The following is a 16512-nucleotide window of genomic DNA, read 5'->3' as shown; positions in this document are numbered from 1 at the left end:
TGTAAGCTCATATGGTGGTTATATGTGGCTTAGTGGGAACCCAGCCCCATGTCTGGCTGTGTCTATCCTGGCTGATCCCTAGGCTTTCGATGTGATTTAATGTCAGATGTGATTTAATCACTGTGTGTTCAAAATTGTTAATGGATTCTGTGGGACTAATGTGTGGACCTCTGTATGTCTGCTTGGTTATGTGTGTGTCTGCTCTGTGTGCATATATATGCATGTGTGTATGGAATGGTCTGGCCTGTGAATCATCTATATGTCTCATGTATCAGTGGCCCTGGTCTGATCTGGCTGTACATCGCGATCCAGGTGTCTGTTCCGAGGTCGTCCTGTATCCGGCAGGGGGCGCTCCCTGCACCCTTGGTCCCCCGCCTGACAGGCGAAGGTGTCCGCCCCGCCCCGCCCCGGCCGGCCCGAGCCCGCCCGGCCGCCCGGCCGCCCTGGGCTATAAGTTCGCGCCGCGCGGCTAGCCGGCAGCACCGCACCGGTGGACTACGCCCGAGTGTCCCAACGCGTCTGAGCTGTCGCCACTAGCCTGGTCATGGCCGAGGGTGAGTGCCTGGGCCGCGGGGAGGTAGGGTCCGGAGCAGTCCAGGCTGTCTCCAAGTCCCCAGAGGAGAGCAACAGGTGGGCCAATGCGAGGGACCTTGCTGGCCCTAAATTGTCGGCCTCAGTTTCCCCCACCCCAGGGCACAGCCGTTAGCCTTGCCCCCTGGAAGAGGTGAAAATGCTTCCAGAAGGTGCACTGGGAAGGCTAAGTCACCTCTCCCCAACTGCTTAGAGTGGGATCTCTGCTGTGTGCCAGGGGCAGAGAAGCCACTCAGGGATGCTGGCGGGCATGGGGCCGTTGGCTTTCCTCTGTGCCTGGAAAGGAGTTCAGCTTTCCCCGGCTGATTCCTGGCCTCAAGTCGAAGGGACATTCCAGCAACTGGTAGAGCGCTGCTGAAGCCAGGCCTGCCTGTTCTCCGGGGTTCCCTTGAGCCTTCATATTCTCCAAGCTCAGACCGTGACCACTTGTTGAAGCTCAGAGTCCCCTGTTGTACATTAGGGACAGCCTTGCCAGCCTCGGGACAGCAGCGAGGGCTGAGGAGAGTGGAAGGAGTCCAGGGCCCTGTTTATTTCTTGCCTGCCTCCTACATGTGGCATGTGCTCACACATGCACACACGTACATGGGAAGCACACGGGGAACACATAGGTCAGGATTTGTACAATGGAGGATGTTCCTAACACTGTCGGACCAGAATCCCAGCTGCCTGTGAGTCAAGTCCACTCAGGGATGGCATCTGCTTGCACTGTGACCTCAAGAAAGGGACCTGGGTCAAGGGGAAGGAAGAGGGATCTGAAGCAAACAGACAGGGAAATTCCAGAGGACTGGCCGTGCGGTGTGGTTGTGGTCATTCCCTTTTCTGAAACCTCAACAGGCTGTGATATGTCACCTCAGGGATTGCTCGTCTCCAAGGCAGTTTCCCATCCCTATTTCCAGAAGCTGGGGGACCTGGGAGATGGCCCAGGCCTTCTGCCTTGGGGTTCCCTCCATCAGCGCCCCACTGGCCTAGAAGGCCATGAGTTCTGTGGTTCTGAACCCTTCCTGCTGCACCCTTCAGCCTGTGGGGGTGGGCTCCCTGTCTCCACACGGCCAGGGGTCTCTAGAGAAATGGCCTCTTTCCTGCTAGAGCCTTCCAAGGTTGAGGACTTTGTGGGTCTGCCCTGCCTCAATGGCAGTGGCATTAACTTCTTTGCTGTGGTGCGGCTGTGGCTCCAAACTAAAGGGACACCTCACCTATTGTGGGACCAGGAGCACAGGCATTTTCTTTGAGGTGGTTCTGGGAGAAGCCCTCTGCACTTCCAGGACATTTTCCCTCCATTTGGAATTCTTGCACAACAGGAGGCCCGGCACCTAAGCTGCATGGCTTTGGGCCAATCCCCGGTCCAGCCCTGCCTGGCCCCCAGTTGCATCACGCGGTCCTTCACTGGCCGGACAACTCTGAGAATGCTATGTTCACTCCTGACCTGAAGGACACTGGTCCTGTGAGCCTGCTCAGACTCCCCCATCTTCACACGCACACCAGTTTATGTAATGCTTATCAGGGCCCTACGAGGTGGGTCCTGGAAACTGAGGCCCCGGAAATTTGAATTGCTGGAGATCATATGACTAGGGCATGGCAGAGGCATGGAGATATTTAGCCTTGCCAGACCCCTGTGACTTTGGGAGGCTGTGGGTTGAAAGGGTCAGGGCTGTGCCATATAGAGGCGGGAGCATGCCACCAGGGTCTAGAGAAGGTCACAGGGGGTGCAGAACCCCCAACATGCAGCAAGTAGGATTGTACACCAGAGACCACAGCCCACTAAGAGATGCCATAGTGGTTCATGCCTGTCCCTGTCCACAGCCTGCTGAGAGATGCCACAGTAGCTCACACCTGTCCCCTCTCTGCCTCTGTAGAGCTGATCCTGGAGAGGTGTGATTTGGAGATACAGGCCAATGGCCGTGACCACCACACAGCCGACCTGTGCCACGAGAAACTGGTGCTGCGGCGTGGCCAGCGCTTCCGGGTGACGCTACACTTCGAGGGCCGTGGCTACGAGGCCAGTGTGGACAGACTTACATTCGGTGCTGTGACTGGTAGGTACCCGTGTCCTGCTCCTGACGGACACAAGATGGATGGATATCCCCATCTCTTTGCACAGCCTCCCCCAACAGTAGGGATCTCACCTGCCATTAGCCCCATTTCAGACGAGAAACTGAGGCCCACCCAGAACGGGAGAGGAAGGGAGGGGCCACCTCAGGCCCCACAAGACTATGTACTGGTTTGCTGCTTTCCACAGCTTTCTGCCTTGGAGGTTCATCAAGATCCTCCATAATCTTTCTCCTACCAAATAACTTCCCCAGTCTCTTCTCACCTAGAAACCACCAGGCCTCTGGGATCTGGCTTAAACCAGCTCTGGGAGGTGGGGAAAGAGTCCAGTTGACCAGAGGTAGGGTGGACTGCTGACCTGCTATGTGACACTGAGTAACTTGCTTAGCTTCTCTGAGCCTGCGCGTTTCATCAGCAATTCACACTGAGCCAGTCAGTAAGAAGGCCCTGCAGTGTCCTGTGGAGATTGGTGGTCGTTTGTTTGTTTGTATCACCCCTGGGACTCCACGGATGGGCAGAGGGAATGCTGGACCCTGTCCACCCTGTTCCCAATCTCTCTGGCTGACCATTCTAGGAAAGTGGCCTTGAGTGTCAAATCAGTTGTCTGATTTCTGATAGGAACCACTCCCTCAGGGTCAGCGAGGGGCCACCTGGCTAGGATTCCGGCCCAAGGGTGTGAAAGGCCAGCTTTCTTTGGTCTTTGTGGATAGAAAGCGTGGTAGGCTGCTGAGGCCCCTTCTATCCGAGGGCTCTTGATAAGCTTATCTTGGGGCCTGCAGGCTGCCAGGATATCCCTTCCATCCCTCCTCCCTCCTCATCCACAGATGCAGCCATTACCTAGGAACGCCCCCACATCAGCACCTGTAGGTCCCTTACTATCAACCAATGGGTCCTAGCCAGCGGCTGACCTTCCAGCTTCAGTGGAGGAGAAGGTAGTATTCGGTTGTGCAGGGCTGGGACTATGCTTGGAAAACTGACCTCATAAAGTGGAGTGGTCCACACGCCCACCCTGGTGTCCCTAGTGTAGACGCATCATAAGGGCCTCCCATTTTGCAGACAGGAAGCCTGAGGTAAGCCTCAGATGGTTAAGGCACTCAGTGGGTCACACAGTGCTTAGAGGCATTGCAGCCTTCAGTCCCTGACACTTGAGGCTCTCTGTCACTTAACCCCCCATGTCCATCTGAGTGCCTGCCTGGCCTCAGTGTATGCCTGTGATGTGTGCTCTGTGACAGCTGTCAGCCTGAGCAAACTGAGCGTCCACGTTCTCTCTCCTCCCTGACACACCCTTTTCCTTCGTCTACGCAGTCTGGGCAGTTATAGCAGGGGTACCTAGCACCCCAAGTTCAGTGCTGGGAGGGACAATGACCTCCTGAACTCTACAGCTAATCTCTGCTCACCAGTCCCCATGGGTCACTTCCATTTGTAGGCAGTCAGGGTTTCCCTGTCCGCTATCCAAGACCCTCCCGGGTGCCAAGCAAACCTGAGGGACAATACCAGGAAACCAGGCTCCCACCAGGCCAGGCTTGAGTCAGTGCCCAGCCCAAGCCTGGCTGGGGACCTCTCCCTCCATTAGAACTCTCTAGCTGATGCTCAGCCTGTCCTACCACTTCAGGGAAACTGAGGCCCAGAGAATGGAGAGAGTTAGTCAAGCCACTGAGTGAAAGGGTTTGTGGCCCCACCCCAGCTGTTTATTTTTCCCTAGGCTATCCAGGATCTGGTGGGCTCTGCAGCAGGCTCAGGCCACAGTGGACAAACAGCCCTTGTTAAAGGATGATGCTCCTCTCCCCTTTTGGAGGGTGGAGAGGCATGGGATGAAGCCAGCCCAAGGGGGTGAAGGAAGCCGTTGTGAGGCTAATTGAGGGTGTTACCCTGAAAGCCTCACTTACCCCAGCCCAATCCTGTCACCATGGTCTGGGCAGTGCCAAGACCCCTTGGGCTTCTAGAGTTACGTGGGTCTAAAGTGGCCATCATGGCATCCTTGGTTTCACCAAGACTAGCTTGTAGACCCACAGCCAGGAACTCTGCCAAGCCAGCTATATACGCAGTGATAGGCGCAATATGTACTCACCTATCCCCCAGAGAACCCTCTCGGAAGAAAGGGGTGTGTGTGTGTGTGTGTGTGTGTGTGTCTGTGTGTGTGTGTGTGTGTGTGTGTGTACGCCCATGTGCGCATACACGAGTACATGTGTGACTGTTCCCTGATAGAGAGACGGGATGTGTGTTTCCTGACCTGTCCTAGGGCATAGTATGTCAACAGAGACAGTGGTAGAGGAACCTGGCCCAGGCAGGTTTCCAGAGTGACCAGATAGTTGATCATCCAAACAGGGACATTTCTGGGAAGGGAAGGACAATGGTCAGGGCTATGCTGGGGTTGCAGTCTGACTGACGTGCCCCACCCACCCCTCACCAGCCTTACTCCCTTCACCTCAGTTTCCATGGATCTGTGAAGTTATTTTATTGTGCTAAAAGTGTCTGTCTTGTGTCTTGGCCCTCAAAGCCTGCTATCTGGCCTGGGAACTCAGATGTCACGTTTCCTTTGGAGGGGGAGCACACCTGAGGACGGTCCCTGTGCTAAATGCTTTCCGTGGGCCCTCACTGAACCTGCACCCCCTTGCTGTGCCGGGAGTCAGTGGTGAGAATAACAGGCCGTGGTAACTAATTATTGAGCACTTACTGCGTGCCAGGCCTGCCTTCCTAAAGCTTCTTGGCAGCCTTAGAAGAAATGACTTCATTCCACACATAGAGAAAGGCCCCATTTCACAGAGAGTGTAACTCTGGCTTAGAGAAACAAAGTTCCTTGTTACAAGGTTACAAACCAGCTATAAACTTGGGACCAGACCTTCTGGGGCATGTGGCCCAAGCCTGTTTCTTTCTTTATTTTTCTTTTTCTTTTTTTCTTTCTTTTTTTTTTTTTTTTGTTTTGGTTTGTTTGTTTGTTTGTTTTTCGAGACAGGGTCTCTCTGTGTAGCCTTGGCTGTCCTGGATTTGCTTTGTAAACCAGGCTGCCCTCGAACTCACAGTGATCTGCCTGCCTCTGCCTCCCGAGTGCTGGGATTAAAGGCGTGCGCCACTATGCCTGGCTTCCAAACCTGTTTCTTTGATGGAGATTCTGTGCATACTCTGGGGCCTGGGGTCTTGGATTAGATTGCACAGTGCTGGGTTTCGGGTAGAGGCGGAGACTAAACCCAGAGTGCCTCTCTTGAGTTCCAGGGCTGGCTGGCTCCTTTCCAAATGGCAGCTCTGGAAGTCAGGGAGGGCTTGAATGCCTCCAACTCAGCCCCTGGCACCCAGACAGGCTCTTGAGGCCTGTGCCATGCCTATTAGCTCACAGTTATATTTGGGCCTGGGTACAGACAGGGAGGAGGGGTGGAGGCTGGGAGGGAGCCCCTCGGTAAGTAGGCCCAATATTGTTAGCAGCGGATGGCAGAGCCACAGGGAGCGGATGGAGAAATAAAAATAAACTGCCAGGCTTCTCCCAGCTAGCCAGAATAATCCTCTGTTTCTCCCCTCCTCTACCCAAGGCCAAAGTGACCAGCCCTGCCCTCCTGTGACTCAGGCCTGCCTGCGTGGGCCAGGCCACCCCTTACCTGGAAGAGGTCTGTGAAGAACATGACACAGGACCTTTCTCACCCACCAGGAAGCAGCGTTTTCCAAAATGGAGCAGTGTAGAGGCACCTGAGCCTCAAGACCCCAGAGCCCCAGGATCTCCTAAGAGCCTTCCTCTCCAGGCCTCATCATAGACTCATAGACTTCTGTAAGGTGTAAAAGGCTGTAGGGAAAGGATGACCTTCATATTGGGCCCGTGGGATTAGAACCCATAGCCAGAGGGTCCGCAGTAGGCCAATGCCCACCACCAGCCTATAGCCAGAATCTCAGATGTCCATCCAGGTCCTTCCTAGAGTGTGCAGCTTTCTGGGCAACAGTGATATGCAGGAGAGGAAGTCAGACAGAGCTGAGGGTCCTGAGCAATGCCTGCCTTCATTCCTGCTAGTGTCATATACAGGCAAGCTGAGCCTGTCCAAGGTGACATCAGCTCAGATCTGATTGTAGACTCACCATTTTGAGCTTATGGCTTTTCAAGTGAGCTTGCCATGCCTACTTCACAGTGAGGAAACAGGCTGAGGGAGATGGAGCTCCTTGGCAGAGGTCCTCCTGTAGCTGGAGGTGGAACCAAGCCTTGACCCCAGTCTTGGGAACCTGGACAGTGTCCTGCCGGTCCTTCATTCACAGCTACGCCATCTCCCCTCTGCAGGCCCAGCTCCCAGTGAAGAGGCAGGGACGAAGGCCCGCTTCTCGCTGTCTGACGATGTGGAGGAGGGATCCTGGTCAGCCTCAGTGCTGGACCAAGAAGACAATGTCCTCTCGCTGCAGTTCTGCACCCCAGCCAATGCTCCTGTCGGCCAGTACCGCCTCAGCCTGGAGGCCTCGACTGGCTACCAAGGCTCCAGCTTCGTGCTGGGCCATTTCATCCTTCTTTTCAATGCCTGGTGCCCAGGTGAGCTATTATCTACGTATAGGGGCTGGGAGTGGCAGGGACCAATAGAGGAAGTGTCGAAGAGGATTGGGTGGGGCTGTGGACCAACTTCTGCTCCAGCCTCAAAATAAGGATTCTTTGGGCATCCCAGTTTACAGACAAGGAAGCCAGGTAGCTCATCTGATGGCAAAGGGGGCACTCCAGGTCCGGGGCCTGTGAGTTCCTGCAGCATTAGGAGCCGAGCCAGGTGTCTGGATCCATTTGGCTGCTATCATAGACTCCCGTAGACTGTTTATAAACATGGGTGGCAATCAGAGTGGTCGCATGCAGTGAGGGCCTTCTTACTGTGGCCCAGCATGGCAAAAAGCATCATGTGGTGAGAGAGAGAGAGAGGGCTGAACTCTTCTGAAGTCACCCTAACCTCAAGGTAACTAGCCCAAACCATTACCTTGGGGTAATGCAAGAACCTCGGGGCACAGGGTAGTGTTGTGGTTCGGAAGTCCATATTAATGGGGAGATACCCAGCTTACAGCCAGGGCCAGACACTGTGCTCATGGCATTCTGCTCATGAGGCCCTGGTTTAAACTCATCCAGGTGGGCTGAAGGCTGGAAAAGTGAGCGGGGCACAGTGGCTGCCCAGGGGCTGACTCATAACTGCCTCCTTCTACAGCTGCCCCGGGAGACGGCAGTATTCTTGCTGCTGAGACAGGAAATAGAGACTCAGAGCGGTTAAGAGGCTCTTGGACACTCAGCTAGGGGATGGTGGCAAAGGAAAGGGGGGGGGGGGCTGTGAAAAGCCCAGACCTCTAGGAAGTACCTCCCAGACTCAGTTTCCCCATTCGGTCTGACTGTCTTGTTTCCTTTTTGCTCTGACATGGTGAGGCAGGAGGGGACCCCCAGGCCATCCACCCTGGGACTTCAGTGGCCTTCCAGGCTAGGCCAGAGTCTGACCTCTCTGCCGGTTAGGCAACCTTTCCTCTGGATCATTGCTTGTTTTCTTTTCTTGTTCATTTTGGGGCATTTTATGGCAGACTTGATAAGAAGGCTTTAAATTTTCTTCTGCTGTGCCTACTTTGGCTTTTATTTCTAATTCTAACAAATGCCAGAACACCCTATTTTATTTTATTTTACTTTATTTATTTATTTTTGAGTCAGGGTCTCTTGGAACTCAGGTTGACCTCCAGCTCACTGTGTAGCTGAGCATGACCTGGAACTTCTGATCCTCCACACAGCATCCACACACCCAGTTTAAAATACCTCCTATCCTGTTTTGTGGGGTTGGAGAGATGGCTCAGTGGTTAAATGCACTGACTACTAGTCCAAAGGGCCAGAGTTTGATTCCCTTCGCCCATGCAGCAGATAACAACCATCTGTAACTCCATTTCAATGAGATCTGATGCCCTCTTCTGACTTCCTTGGTGGTGCACTTACATACATGCCAGCAACACACACACACACACACACACACACACACACACACACTCCTTTTTATCAGAACATGGATACTTCAGGACCTCTGTTGTCTGCTCTCTTGGGTTACTCTTAGCTCTATCCATATGCCACCGGAGAAACTGGTACATTGCACTTGGAAATTGCTATTTCCAAGGTGGCCTCCATCAAACGTGAAAGGCCAGGCCTAGTTTCACAGGCCTATAATCCTAATACCTGAAGGCTGAGGCAGGAGGATTATGAGTGCAAGGCTAGACAGGGCAACTGGGTGACTCTGTCTCAAAATAAAAAGTCAAGAGAAAGCTGGGGATGGAGCTCAGTGGCTGAATTCTTGTGGAGCATGCTTGAAAATCTGGGTTCCATCGCCAGCACCAAAACCAAACCAAACCACAGAAGGACCATACATATTTCAGTCGGCTAAAATCTGCTTTTCCCCTCAGTCTTCTTCAGATCTGTGCACAGCGCTCTGAACGCAGCTGCCCAGTCTTTCCAATAGTCCAAATGCATTGTACTTGGCGCACGTGGACTGCATCTGCCCAGTGCCCTGTTAACTGGCCTGAGGTCATCCCCCAGTGACCTGTGGAGTGTCTTCCAGGGCACAGGATGCAGGGATTGTTTAGAACAGAGGTGCCTCTGCTGAGACAAACTACGGTTTGTTTGGGTGAAGCAAGAATCCTTGCCAACCCACAGGGTTTTAGAGTTCAGGGCAGGGAGAGGGCAGCTCCCGGGGATGTCCCCTTTCCTCTGGCTCAGCCTTCCCCTGCCCTGAGGGTTGGAGTGGGTCCCAGCCAAGCAGAACAACGAATGACTAAGGTGACCCACATGGCAGAGCCTGGGGGAGGCAGGAAGTTGGGCTCTGAAGGGGAAGAAATCTCCAGGATAGATGGGAAAGGGTTGGGTCTGCCTGGAAATGGGAGTCCTTTCCCTGGATCCAAGGCCACCACATAGGACCAGCAAGTATGGCTCCATGTCCCCAGTGCTCTCCACTTCCTCAGAAGTCAGAGCCATGGTCCTAACACCTCATGTGCTAAGCACACTCCATGTGGCAACTCTGAGCTATGCTCTCTCTTTCACTTGCTTTTCTTCAGTGTTCACAGAGCTCAGTATTGTAAAGCTAACGTCCCCACCCCAGTCCCTGTTCCTACCCCAACTCTGGAGCCAGAAAGCGTTATGCCTAGGGCGCTCACACACACTCACCTTCCTCCCTGCAATGCAGAGATGCTGGGCACTGCACAGATCTCTGGAGGTCTAGGATAGCCTTGCCTTGTAGCATCCCCCTAGGATTCTTTCTCCAGCAGGTCCAGCAGGGACTAGCGTTTGCCATTCTTTTAGACGTCCTGAAAATATTTTAGTTTCTTTTAAAGAAAAAGAAAAAGAAAAAAAAAAAAGAGCTTTGGACATGCCTAAATTGGTGGGGTACTAACCTGGCACACTCCAAGTCCTGGGTTGATCCTTAGCACCGCAAAAACAAGGCAAGGTAGCATACACTTGTAATCCCAGCATTCAAGAGGTAGAGGCAGGAGGATCAGAAATACAAGGCCACCTTTAGCTGCATACAGCGGTTGAAGTCAGCCTGGAATCCATTAGACTCGGCCTTTTAAAAAAGTTTTTGGTTTTGGTTTTTCTGGTTTTCTGGTTTGTTTGTTTGTTTGGTTGGTTGGTTGGTTGGTTGGTTGGTTGGTTGGTTGGTTTTTTTGTTTGTTTGTTGGTTGGTTGGTTGGTTTTTGGTTTTTCAAGACAGGGTTTCTCTGTGTAGCCTTGGCTGTCCTGGACTCACTTAATAGACCAAACTGACCTCCAGCTCACAGTGATTCGCCTGCCTCTGCCTCCCGAGTGCTGGGATTAAAGGTGTGCGCCACCACACCCAGCTTAAAAAGTTGGTTTTTTTTTTTTAAGTGAACATTTCCTTGTGTGATGTTAAGACGTAAACCATGGTTGAATTTTTCTCTCTGGTGGAGGGAAGGATTCTTAGAGACTAGACCCGCTGCCAGGCCCTTACGGACTCTCTAGAGTCATCATGAGGAGGCTCTGGCTTTCCCCTCCCAGCCTCAGTTTCCCTGTCTTTGAAGCAGACATCATAAAGGCAGCCTGACCATCAAGCCTCAGCCTCTTCGGCCCTCTTTCCTCCCCATTAGTCACAGGGAAGCCCATAACCCACATCATCTCTGGGACAAAGGTCCGGCACATGTGTCCTCATCTCATGGTGCCATCCTCCAGTCTCCTCAGCCATGATTCAAGGAGCCTCCCTGACCCCAAAGCTGGCCAGACTCCACCTCCCTAGGACGACGGAGAGCCTTCCTTGGTGTCTTTCTGGCTCTGGTGCCTTCTCCCCAGGACGTCTGGCACCTTCCTAGGCTGGCTTAGGCTTCCGTTCCCAGCACCTTGCATCTGCCACACCTTTCAGGCAAACCCAAGAGGTGCTGAGGTGGGCTCAAATGTCTAGGTCACATTGAAAATAAGCATCAGGCCGGTCTAGGACAGCCAAGACTACAGAGAAACCCTGTCTCAAAAAACAAAAACCAAACCAAACCAAACAAAAAATAAAAACAAACAAAAAAGAAAGCAAAAAGAAAATAAGCATTAGAGCTGGGTGTTGGTGACACACCCTTTTAATCCCTGTACTCAGGAGTCAGAGGCAGGTGGATTTCTGCAAGTTCAAGGCCAGTCTGATCTACAAAATGAATTCCAGAACAGCCAGGGCTACACAGAGAACCTTGTTTTGAAAAAAAAAAATTAAATTAAGTTTAAAAAAATGATCATTGGGACCAAGGACCAAGGACTTCCTAGCCCAGCTCTCCCCATTGCTTATTTGGATGTCAGCTTTCTCAACTGCCTCAGTTTCCCTGTGTTTAATCATGGGGGTACATGGCTTCATGCATATTCTGCTTTCAGCACAGCTCTGGGCACATTGGGAAGGTGGATCTATGACAGCCTTGTCTCTAAGTGACGTGTCCTGATGATTGGCCTCTCTAATTGAGAGGTCCTTGGCACCAGGGACTCAGCTCTCAGCTGCCGCGTTGCAGGACCCCTGGCTTGCCAGCTCAAGCCGAGGCCCCTTCCTTCTGTCCACAGCGGATGCTGTTTACCTGGAGTCTGAGGTGGAGCGGCGGGAATACGTCCTAACCCAGCAGGGCTTCATCTACCAGGGCTCCGCCAAGTTCATCAAGAGTGTGCCCTGGAACTTTGGGCAGGTAGGACAGTGCCTGGCCCTCACGGGGACCGCAGGCCAGCCTGTGTCTAGGGAGCCTGGGGTTTCAAGATGCGAGTGGGTTGCAGAGTAACCCATTCCATCCTGTTAGGAATGCAGGGTGCCTCAGAGAGCTGCAGGCCCAGAGAGGTCTAAGGCTTGCCTAAGGTCACACAGCAGAGGCAGAACCCCTGGGACAAGGGTGGGAAAAGGATGAGGAGGGTCTGTGAGGTAATGAAGCCTGCTGGGGTTCTCAAAGGAGGGGGCAGTGAAGATCCCCCAAAAGACAGTTCAGTGGGAGCTCAGCAGGTGTCAGGAAATGGGTGAGGACCATAGTTCCTAATGAGAGCCTCCAGGAGATACCTGAAAGCCCAGGAGGCCAAGCCACGCCCCTAGCTTTTGATAGGCAGTTCTGGGTAGGGGTGGAGTGTGCCTTCTCAAAGCATTGCCAGGGGTGCCGATGTTGCTGTCCTGTGAACAGCTGTTTGAATCAGCCACTGCTCAGTAACAAACAAGCCTAACACATAAATGGCTGAAATTAATAACCGTCATCAGGTCAGGGCTCCTCACAAATCGAGACCAGTCAGTGCAAGGCTATGGGGGCTGGGCTGGGCTGGTCACAGACAGCTGGCAACTATCTGTCCTGTCGTTTCCGGTTCCCAGGCAGGGCTGGTTCTGCAAACCTCAGGTCTCATTTTCTCCATTACCCTGCCTCCCAGAAAACCTCTTGACTCTGTAGAGAAAATATACAAAGCAGAACCACAGCACCCGGTATTTGGGGTGTTGGGGGAGGCAGTCTCCTGGGGTGGAGCTCATCTTGAGCTGTCTCCCTGCAGCCTTTAGGTCAGAGTCTGATGTTCAGACCCAGAAAACCTTCCTTGAGTGTAGGGAAGTGCTTCTGTATGCTTTAGAGCCATGCTGACCACAGCCTCCTCATGAGAGATCATAGCAGCAACGATCCCAACCGGGCGCGGGCGGCCTGGCTGTGGCAGTGAGTGAACCATGCCCCTGTGATGCACAAACCCCACTACAAGCCAACCTCGCCAACCTCGCCAACCTCGCCAACCTCGGCTCCCACGGCTTTGCATTCTCTTCAGAGAAACCGGGTCACATCTTCGCCTTGGGACCTTCAGGGTTCTACTTTACCAAGACTTAAGGGAAAGGAGGTCTCATTGTCCATAGTGGTTGGGGAGGCCTTCTAGAAGCATTCGAGCTGGGCTTTGAAGAACAAGTACAAGTTTGCCTTACAGGAGGGCAGACTCTGTGGGACAAACTCAGAGGTGGGGAAAGTGTACATCCTGCCTGAGAAGGGATTTGTGGGTAAAGGAACCCTAAGAGGTGAGATGAGGGAAACCCTGGTTGACAGTATCTCTGAGCATCGGGTTGATGGCACTAGAGAGCCACAGCAAGTCTTAGAGGGCTGTTTGGTAGCCTGAAAGGACAAGCTGAGACAAGGCTTGGGCCAGAACAGCACCACAAGATGGAGCAGAGAAGCAGGCCAGAGAATCATTAGGTTCCAGACGCGCGTGCCCCTCCCCCTCTTCATACTCACGGGCCCCCAGATGTCACATTGTTCCCTCCCAGGCCTTCAGCAGCTGGCATCCTGGAGGTGTCCAGAATCAGCTAGACTCCCATTTGCTAGCCAGATGGAGTGGGGCTCCTGCAGGTGTAGGGGTGCAGGACAGCTTCCTGGAGAGACTGGCACTCCCAGCTCCCTGGTCTGTTGTTTGCTTGGACACAGTTTGAGGATGGGATCTTGGATACCTGCCTGATGCTCTTGGACGTGAACCCCAAGTTCCTGAAGGACTGTGGCCGGGACTGCTCACGCCGCAACAGTCCCATCTACGTGGGCCGCGTGGTGAGCGGCATGGTGAGTGTGTCAGGCAGGGGGTGGGGGGGGTTCTGGGATGATGAGGTTCCCAATACAATTCATTCAGCCATTCACCCAGCAAATATTGATCAACGACCTCTAATGTCCTTGGGGCTAGGGTAGAGTTTGGTCTAAACCATGTGTGATCCCAAATCCCATAAAACTCTATTCGAGTGGGTGGGTGAAAGGGGACAGACACTAGTGGTAAGAAACTTGAGGAATTGAGTGCATAGCCATAAGTCAAGAGGCTTGTGCTGAAGAGACAGGGTGTGTGAGTGTCTGAGCACAGGGTCCCACCACAGGGAGCGGCTTGAGGGTCCTCCCTCAAGTGTGGTCCCACAGCTGACTAAGAGGAATAGGCAGCCTAGCCTGTGCCCAGACCCTGGGGAGAAGCTGGGGTAGAGTAAGTAAGAGGGATGGGTGGGTTCAGAAATAGCAGGTGGACAGGGCCAGAGCCGCAGGGCCTTGTGGGTTATAGACCAGAATTCTATTCTGGAAGCAGTGGGAATTTCAGAGATATGTGGGGGCCAGTGTGGGTGCTTGTGAACTTCAAATCACACTGTGCCATTTGGGGGGTGACCCTGGATTCACAGGGCAGGTTCGGCCCCTGAATTGGATTCTTGGCCATGGCTCTGCTAGGATTCTGTCCCCTGAGCCCTTGACTGCACCCTCCCCCCAGTTACCCCTGACACCTCATCTGTTGCACTGTGGCACACTGCCTCTGCTGCAGTCCCGTCGTCCTGGGATGGCCTGACTTTGACCCCTTGCCGTGCTCGTATTCCTGCTGACCCACGCCTCATCTCGGCCCAGGCTTTGTTTGCCATGATGCTCTATTGACTCCAGGTCAACTGCAATGATGACCAGGGAGTGCTTCTGGGTCGCTGGGACAACAACTACGCAGATGGTGTCAGTCCCATGGCCTGGATCGGCAGCGTGGACATCCTGCGGCGCTGGAAGGAACACGGCTGCCAGCACGTGAAGTACGGGCAGTGCTGGGTGTTTGCGGCCGTGGCCTGCACAGGTGAGTCGTAGCTGGGCAGCCCGGGACTAGTCTCAGGAGGCCTGTGGGGGCCACAGGCAGACCTGATTTCAGTACCGTTTCTGCCGTTAAGATACTGTGTGACCAGCCGGGCAGTGGTAGCACACGCCTTTAATCCCAGCACTCAGGAGGCAGAGGCAGGTGGACGGCTGTGAGTTTGAGGCCAGCCTGGTCTACAAAGGGAGTCCAAGACAGCCAAGGGCTACACAGAGAAACCCTGTCTCAAAAAACTAAAACAAAACAAAACAAAAGATACCGTGTGACCTGGAGAACATAGCAACTTGTTAGCCCATTTCCTGCCTCTCTTCTTCCCACAGAGCCCATACCCTGACCCTTTTCTCTAGGGCCTAAGACACCTCTCTCCACTGGACCTCCTGAAGGGATTCTGTATCCCAGCCTCTGACCTAGGTACCTTTGTCTTTGCCTGCGGCCACCTTCCAGGCTAGTATGTAAAGAGACAAGGGGACTTCAATCAACTCCATGGCTCAGAGATGCAGGGAGCAATGCTTGGCTTAACTGTTTTCAGTCTCTAGGTAGACTTAGGCCATAGAATCTGTGTCTCCAAGCCTCAGTTTCTCCATCTGAGAAACAGAGACAACAGTGATAAACTGATCACAGGGAGCCCTAAGGCCTGGGACAGTGCCACTGAGCACAGACTCAGGCCAAGAATGGGCTAGGCCACGGTGCCAGGGCATCAAGGGTTCCAGGGCATCTTGGTGGCTCCCTAGGTGTTTTCTCAGCAGCATCCATCACACTGATGTTTGCCTTGGAGAGCACGTGACATGCTGGCTGCCCCACAGTACCTCCCAGTGCTGCTCTGGGCACTAGGCAGATAGATGAGACTGCCCCACCCATGCCTCTCTCTGAATCACCACGTCCTACCAAGTTACTATTGTTAGCTCCTCTTCCCCAATGGGAAATGGAAGCTCAAGCAGGGAGGGGGGCTGTGGGGGGGGGAGGGTGACTTGCCCAAGGTCATACAGCTGGTTCTGGGCACAGTCTGGCCCTGGACCAGGTATGTATGTCTCAGGGGGAAGCCCTATGTCCTTAGACCGGTAGTGATGACATCTCTCAGGACACTGTTCTAGAGACAGCAAATGGGCAACCCAGCCTCTCCTGTCTGGACCCAGAGGTGCACTGTATGTGGAAGAAGGCCTAGGGCTCACACCAGCTTCAGCTGAAGCTACAGGAACCAGGCAAAAGGTAGCAAGTCACTGCTGCCCTTCCCCGCTCCAAACCCCACTGTGTCTCCTGGCCAGAAGCCAGGGCCGTCTGGGGAAGCTCTTTCAAGGGCCAATGTAGAGCAAAGGCCGCATCCCGCCCCCTTAAAGATTCAAAGTCAGTCAAAAGGAAAAGTGAAACATGAGCCCCGTGCTTGGTGTTCACCGTGGACTTTTAGTCTAGTTCCGTCTCTTAGATGTTTACTTTCTTTTTCCCACGCTGAGAATCTATCCCTTTTACAGTAAGGGCTGAGTGTGTCTCAGGGACACCCTGCTTGCTTAGTGGGCTTAAGGCTCTTGTCAAGAAACAAAGAAACCAAAGAGCTGGGCCTGCAGCTCGAATGTAAATAACCTTACCTCGTATAGATAGATAAGGCTCTGGGTTTGAACATAAATGGCTGTTACAGTGCCTGCCTGCAACCTCAGAACATAGGAAATGGGGGGTGGGGGGAGGTTGCCAAGAAAGGAAGTTCAAAGGTCAAGAGTTTAAGGTCATGATTGACTACATAGCTGGCCAGGGTTACATAAGACCCTGTCTCAAAACCCAAATTTAAAGCAGAGCAGAGGCAGGGCCATTCAGGACTCTTGCCCTTGTCCTTATGTTGTGCTTGCTGAGTTGAGCTTAGTCTACACAGA

At 53.4% G+C, this 16512-nt stretch overlaps 1 protein-coding gene across 1 annotated transcript in view; it reads left to right on the top strand.

Moving 5' to 3' along the window:
• Window positions 1-430: 430 nt before the first annotated feature.
• The window catches only part of Tgm2 (transglutaminase 2), a 28876-nt gene continuing 12794 nt past the window's right edge, over window positions 431-16512 (top strand). The window contains exons 1-6 of the mRNA XM_051143702.1: window positions 431-554; window positions 2445-2624; window positions 6890-7132; window positions 11633-11751; window positions 13489-13617; window positions 14461-14638. Coding sequence (XP_050999659.1) covers window positions 545-554; window positions 2445-2624; window positions 6890-7132; window positions 11633-11751; window positions 13489-13617; window positions 14461-14638 — 859 coding nt within the window. The 5' untranslated portion in view covers window positions 431-544. The remainder of the gene's footprint in view (window positions 555-2444; window positions 2625-6889; window positions 7133-11632; window positions 11752-13488; window positions 13618-14460; window positions 14639-16512) is intronic.

Source organism: Acomys russatus, chromosome 4 (assembly GCF_903995435.1).
Source record: "Acomys russatus chromosome 4, mAcoRus1.1, whole genome shotgun sequence".
Taxonomy (NCBI): Eukaryota; Metazoa; Chordata; class Mammalia; order Rodentia; family Muridae; genus Acomys; species Acomys russatus.
Note: the sequence above shows the minus strand (reverse complement) of the source record. Positions and strands in the feature narration are given on the sequence as shown.